The sequence below is a fragment of the Lampris incognitus genome, chromosome 14 (assembly GCF_029633865.1).
Source record: "Lampris incognitus isolate fLamInc1 chromosome 14, fLamInc1.hap2, whole genome shotgun sequence".
In the NCBI taxonomy this organism is placed as follows: Eukaryota; Metazoa; Chordata; class Actinopteri; order Lampriformes; family Lampridae; genus Lampris; species Lampris incognitus.
This window is the reverse complement of record NC_079224.1, coordinates 30,671,776-30,677,323: the sequence shown is the minus strand read 5'-3', so window position 1 is coordinate 30,677,323 and position 5,548 is coordinate 30,671,776. Positions and strand designations below refer to the sequence as shown.

At 48.6% G+C, this 5,548-nt stretch overlaps 1 protein-coding gene across 1 annotated transcript in view; it reads left to right on the top strand.

Annotated features, from left to right (window-relative positions):
• The first annotated feature begins 4,213 nt into the window (after positions 1-4,213).
• Positions 4,214-5,548, top strand: part of agxtb (alanine--glyoxylate and serine--pyruvate aminotransferase b) — a 5,425-nt gene continuing 4,090 nt past the window's right edge. The window contains exons 1-3 of the mRNA XM_056293127.1: positions 4,214-4,507; positions 4,995-5,187; positions 5,339-5,403. Of these exons, the coding sequence (XP_056149102.1) occupies positions 4,250-4,507; positions 4,995-5,187; positions 5,339-5,403 (516 nt within the window). The 5' untranslated portion in view covers positions 4,214-4,249. The remainder of the gene's footprint in view (positions 4,508-4,994; positions 5,188-5,338; positions 5,404-5,548) is intronic.

The window sequence follows — 5,548 nt, the reverse complement described above, 5'->3', positions numbered from 1 at the left end:
CCCCAATAAGTAATTTTCAGGTTTTTAAGTTCAATATAATGCTGAAGGTGTCCAAACGATGTTTCATTTTGAAATGGAGAGTAAAAACAAACCATCCAGATTCACTGTAGTTTAACTTCACTTTGCAACACCAACACAAGAACTCATCAGTGGGGGTGAGTGTTGGTAAAGTAAAGACAGATATGCTGGGGCTGGACATAACACAGGTAAGAGAGGGGTGAAAGCCTCAACATGTGTATGTTAGTGGTTACTGTAGGGATGGAGCGGGGGGGGGGGTGCGTGTGCATACAACAAAATAAAAGCATCCCTCGGGATCCGCTTTCTGCTTTAGGAACAGTTAAGCAAAGGAAGTCTGCAAATCTGAGCACTCTGCCAGGACACGTTTATCCTGTCAAGTCCCCCCAGCCCACCGGGGATCAAGATTGGGGACACAAAGCGACAAACCCATGTTTACGTCCAAGCGGGCTGGTGGTGCTTTTAGACTGATAGGCAGGCGTTCTGCCAAGGACAATGCTCACAGATAACAGGAAACACCGCTTCCAACTTCATAAGGCCTAAAGCGGTCCAATCTATACGTCCTTCACAGGTTAACGCCACATAACAATAGAATGACTAGCAGGCTGGAGTCAATGGGTGGTTGGGTGTTTCCCTACAATGTGGGGGTGCAATTGTAAAGCACCACTTTGGCACACTCATCAACAGCCTTTTCTTTTTTTTACAGTTGCCTTCCTTTATTGTTGATTGTTTTTTGTTTTGTTTTTTATTTCTGTGTTGTCGTTTTTTTTTTGTTGTTTTGTTTTTTGTTGGGGGGGGTCTCCTTTTAATCCCCAACTGTACTTGGCCAGTTACCCCACTCTTCCGAGCTGTCCCGGTCGTGCTCCACCCCCCTCTGCCGATCCGGGGAGGGCTGCAGACTACCACAGGCCTCCTCCGATTCATGTGGAGTCACCAGCCGCTTCTTTTCACCTGACAACGAGGAGTTTCGCCAGGGGGACGTAGCGCGTGGGAGGATCACGCTATTCCCCCCAGTTCCCCCCTCCCCAAGCAGGCGCCCCGACCGACCAGAGGAGGCGCTAGCACAGCGACCAGGACACATATCCACATCCGGCTTCCCACCCGCAGACACGGCCTGTCTGCAGGGACGCCCGAACAAGCCGGGGATTCGAACCGGCGAGCCCCGTGTTGGGCGGCAACAGAACAGACTGCCACGCCACTCGGACGTTGATTGTGGATTGTTATGATATCACCCAGCAAAGATCAGGTGTCCGTCTTCCCTCTCCCACCCAACCTCCCCCTCCAGTTCTCCCGTCCATGGAGGGAATTTTGAGTTTTCCCCTCTATGCAGTGCAAAGGCCAGTGAGAAGTAAATAACACTGAGACCCCCCCCCCCCGCCTTCCATCTATTTACCAGTCAGTGTAATTATTGACGGGGCACGGAGCAGCACGGCGAGCCTGTGGCCCCGCTGGGACATAAAAGTCAAGTTAAAAGCTGACAAAAACAAGAGAGTCAAAAACAAGAGAATCAAACGCACACACACACACACACACACACACACATATGAAAACAACACACGAGTTTACTGAAGGACAGAAAGTCCTAATTTAGCAAAGCAATGTAATTTATTTGTGCAGCAATCATGACTTTTCCTCCCTGGTTAGACCACCAGGCTGTAACATACACAGAAAGCTGCCACCTGACCCAAGTAATGCCTTTACATCACAAAACACTTCTGTGGCCTGCGAGTCATACAGGTCACAACCCTCCCAGATCGACTGTTTATGTCGCATTTAAAGTCATCCTCGATCTAACTCTATCTAAACCCCACCCTATAGTAACACCACCCACTGCTCCATGCATGCAGCATGCAGCACTGTGAATGCTCTGCTGCATCACAAACCGTCAGCCATCTTTACACACAATTCATTTCCCACCGCTTATCGGGCTGTATTAGATCTATTGATCCAAATCTTAGACCGGTGCTGTAAATGCATACTTGAATTAGCACGTGTTACTGGTTACTTTGTGTTGTGTGGTGCTGCTCTCTGTTCTTACCTCTTATGCATTATGCTATACGTAACTACCGCCATATCATATACATTTCATAGGTGTATTTTTTGCTTCTACTTCGATGTAGTCCTCTACAATGCCAATCCGGTGATGCTGCCGACGATCCCAGGTAGAACAAATGCTGCAGTTTGCATATATTCAGATAATCTACAGCCATGCACTTTTATGGGAATTTGCTCTGGTCCAGATGTCTGAGTTTCCCTGTCTCGACTCGTTGGTGCCGCCACTGTTTGCACACCACGCACCTAATTTGTCACTTTACACAGCACCAATTTCCTATTACTCCGGTGTATTTCCCCTTTTATATCTCATCCCTATGTTTTTTTAAATTTCATTGTCTTTTTTTCATTTTAATGTCTATTTTCACCTCTACTTTTGATTTCAATTCCGCCACAGCCACGGTTCAATCTGCCCACAGAGATCATCGGTTTCATTTACAAATGTTACTGAGGCTAAACTTAATTCGGTTTACTTTGCACCCATGGCCCCAAAAACTGCAAATCTTACTTTTCCGCTTTGAATTAAAACCGCCCACTGACAGAGAGGTGTCTTCATGTTGGCTTAGCAGTGGGGGTGGGAGGGGGGTGAGTAAGTTACCCATTACCCTGCTACCGCTCACTCCTCTAGAGATAAAGTGGGTCTGGGTAAATCTGGCTGAAACTCAAAGCCATGGAAAAATTAATTATCCCCCTGACCATCGTTCTTTTTTTTTTGTGCTGGTTCTAGTTCAAAGTACTCAGCTGTCCCTGTTCAATACTGCTAAAATCGTGTGTGTGTGTGTGTGTGTGTGTGTGTGTGTGTGTGTGTGTGTGTGTGTGTGTGTGTGTGTGTGTGTGTGTGTGTGTGTGTGTGTGTGTGTGTGTGTGTGTGTGTGTGCCCACACATTTGTGGGCCTGTCTGTTTGCCCGGGCCTCATTCAGCCAATGTGCTGTCAGAGAGAGAAGCCTCCTCTCAGAGATCCTGGCTGAAGCTGCAGAAACAATCAACAAACCATGACTCTTGCATTGACTCCGAACTAACCAGAACTGGTTCGAAGCTGCCAAGTGCAAACCCTCCCTTCCAGGAGTCTACACATATACAGCACGATGCAGCCCGTTACACAAGGGACGGGGAACTCTTTCCCGACATAATAAGAGCAGCAAAGGAATTAATGTGCCGAAGGTCGGAACAGAATTTGGGACTTATGAGGCAAAAATAAAATGTGCAAGATCTCTTGCTGCATATCATGCACACATTAGGCATGCATACATTGGTCACCACAGAGTTGATGCTGTTTGTTTCTTACTCTCCTCTGTCCTGTTTGCCAGTGGGAATAAGATCATGATAGCCACATGCTCTCAGTTGTCCATCTCCCGTCAAAGCTGAAATGAGTCCTCAAGGAGAACAAAACACATTGCTTTTGATCGGCTTCTTGCATGTCCTCATAAAGTGAATACCCGTGGCTACCCCGCCACCGCCTCAAGGGGGCCTAAAACGGATTCTGTTCAGGCCGGTGGTCGGGTCAGTGACGATAATGATTACTGCGTCGGCGTGGTGTCAGATAAACATTCCTGCAGCGTACCTTAGAATTATATAGGGTCTTGTCTCAAGCTTGTATCCAGATGTTATAATGCTGCACCATAGAGCTGTCTGCAAACTACCAGACGGTACGGTGGGAGACTGCGGAGACACAGCGTGAGCTCAGTATTGACTTCAAGTAGGATTCATTTTCTAATGCATTCAGTCATTTGCATTAATGCACCAAATGATGGCTCCGCCTCTTGCGTGCACAGACGTGTAAAGCTGCAACGGACGGCGTTTACATGGACGGCGGTTTGCCAGCTCCAACAGCCACTCAGAGCGCTTTGCGCACGCGCACGCACGCACGCTCACCGATGAACAGCGTCCACCGTGCAAGATACAACAACAATCGCATTATAAAGAATACACCTCCACATTTGAAGAACAATTTCAATGCCACTTTCCCCGAACATACTTGTCCCTCTTCAGTGGACACGTTCAAAACCGTCTCCCTCTCCAAGCCCGAAGGGATACGAGTGACGTACGGCGCCGCGTGGCCCAAAGGTCAAAGACCTGTTTGTTTTAAGTCTTCACCAAATACTCCGTCCTCCTCCCTGCCGCCGTCACTTTTTTGCCTTCCTCCCTTCCGTGGCTTCCCAGTACCGAGGAACCCCAGCAGAGATGCAGCGAGCCTTGCTGAGGCGGGGTGCGCGTCTGGCACGGCACACGGCCGCCCTGGAGAGCTCGCGGGCCGCCACGAGCGCTCGCCTGGACCGCTCCGTGTCCTCGTTGACGGTCCCGCCGCCGGTCAGCATGCTGCGGCCACTGGAGGCGCCTTTCCGATACCTGTTCGGCCCGGGACCCTCCAACGTGCCGCCGCGCATACTAGCCGCAGGTGGCAGGCCGATAATTGGTCACCTGCACCCAGAAATGTACGAGGTAAATCTTATTCTCCTCCCTATTGTCGCTGTCGACATTACAGTCCTGGTGGTTGTATATACACGGTTGGCTTTGTAAGGTATGGGATAGTACATGATACAATCCCCCCCCCCAAAAAAAAAACAGTTTGCGGGTACTCCGGCTGTTCATTGGTTGACCACCATGATCAACAACCGAATTCAGCTAGGCTATACACCGTAACATTGTTAATATTATTCGGCTTATAGTTCAGATGGAGATAAGATAAATATATTGGAGGGGTTTTGGGGGGAATTGTACAACTGTATTGCTGTGAAACCCCCAAAGGTGGCCTGTGACCGGTGGACAAGACATCCGCTGCAAATAAGTGGACAGAACAGCGGCTTTCGGCCATTTCAGTGGATTTTTGTTTGTTTGAGAAGCACGACATCCAACAATACAGCCTGCTTTCTGCCGACACTACACCGCCCGAGGTGCCGACACTTACATACTCGTTTGTGGTTCTCAGATAATGAACGACATAAAGAAAGGGATCCGGTACGCCTTCCAGACGGAGAACAACATGACAATATCGATGAGTGGCTCCGGACACGCTGCCATGGAGTGTGCGGTGTTCAACGCGGTGGAGCCCGGGGAGAGCGTGCTCGTCGCCGTCAACGGAATTTGGGGAGAGCGAGTGGCAGAAATTGCGGAAAGAATGGGTACGGTTTCTTTTTTTACGCACGGTTTTTACGCACGGTTTTACGCACGCATCCATGGTCTTCAGAGGCTGTCTGATGACGTGATAATGACTGAGTTTTATGACTGACTGTTGTGCTTTTGTTCAATGCTGAAATACGTTATTATTATTAGGTGCCAACGTGCATACAATGGTAAAAACACCAGGGGGATATTTCACCAATGCGGAGATTGAACAGGTGCGCAAATTTGACCAATTCTTCTACTGGGGAGAGACATTTCAACCCATTTTTTTCCTCCCTCTGATTGCTAAATGCGGGGCTTTTGTGCATCAATTTGTCACAATTATGTGTATAACTGTAAAACGTATTTACAGTTCTTCCA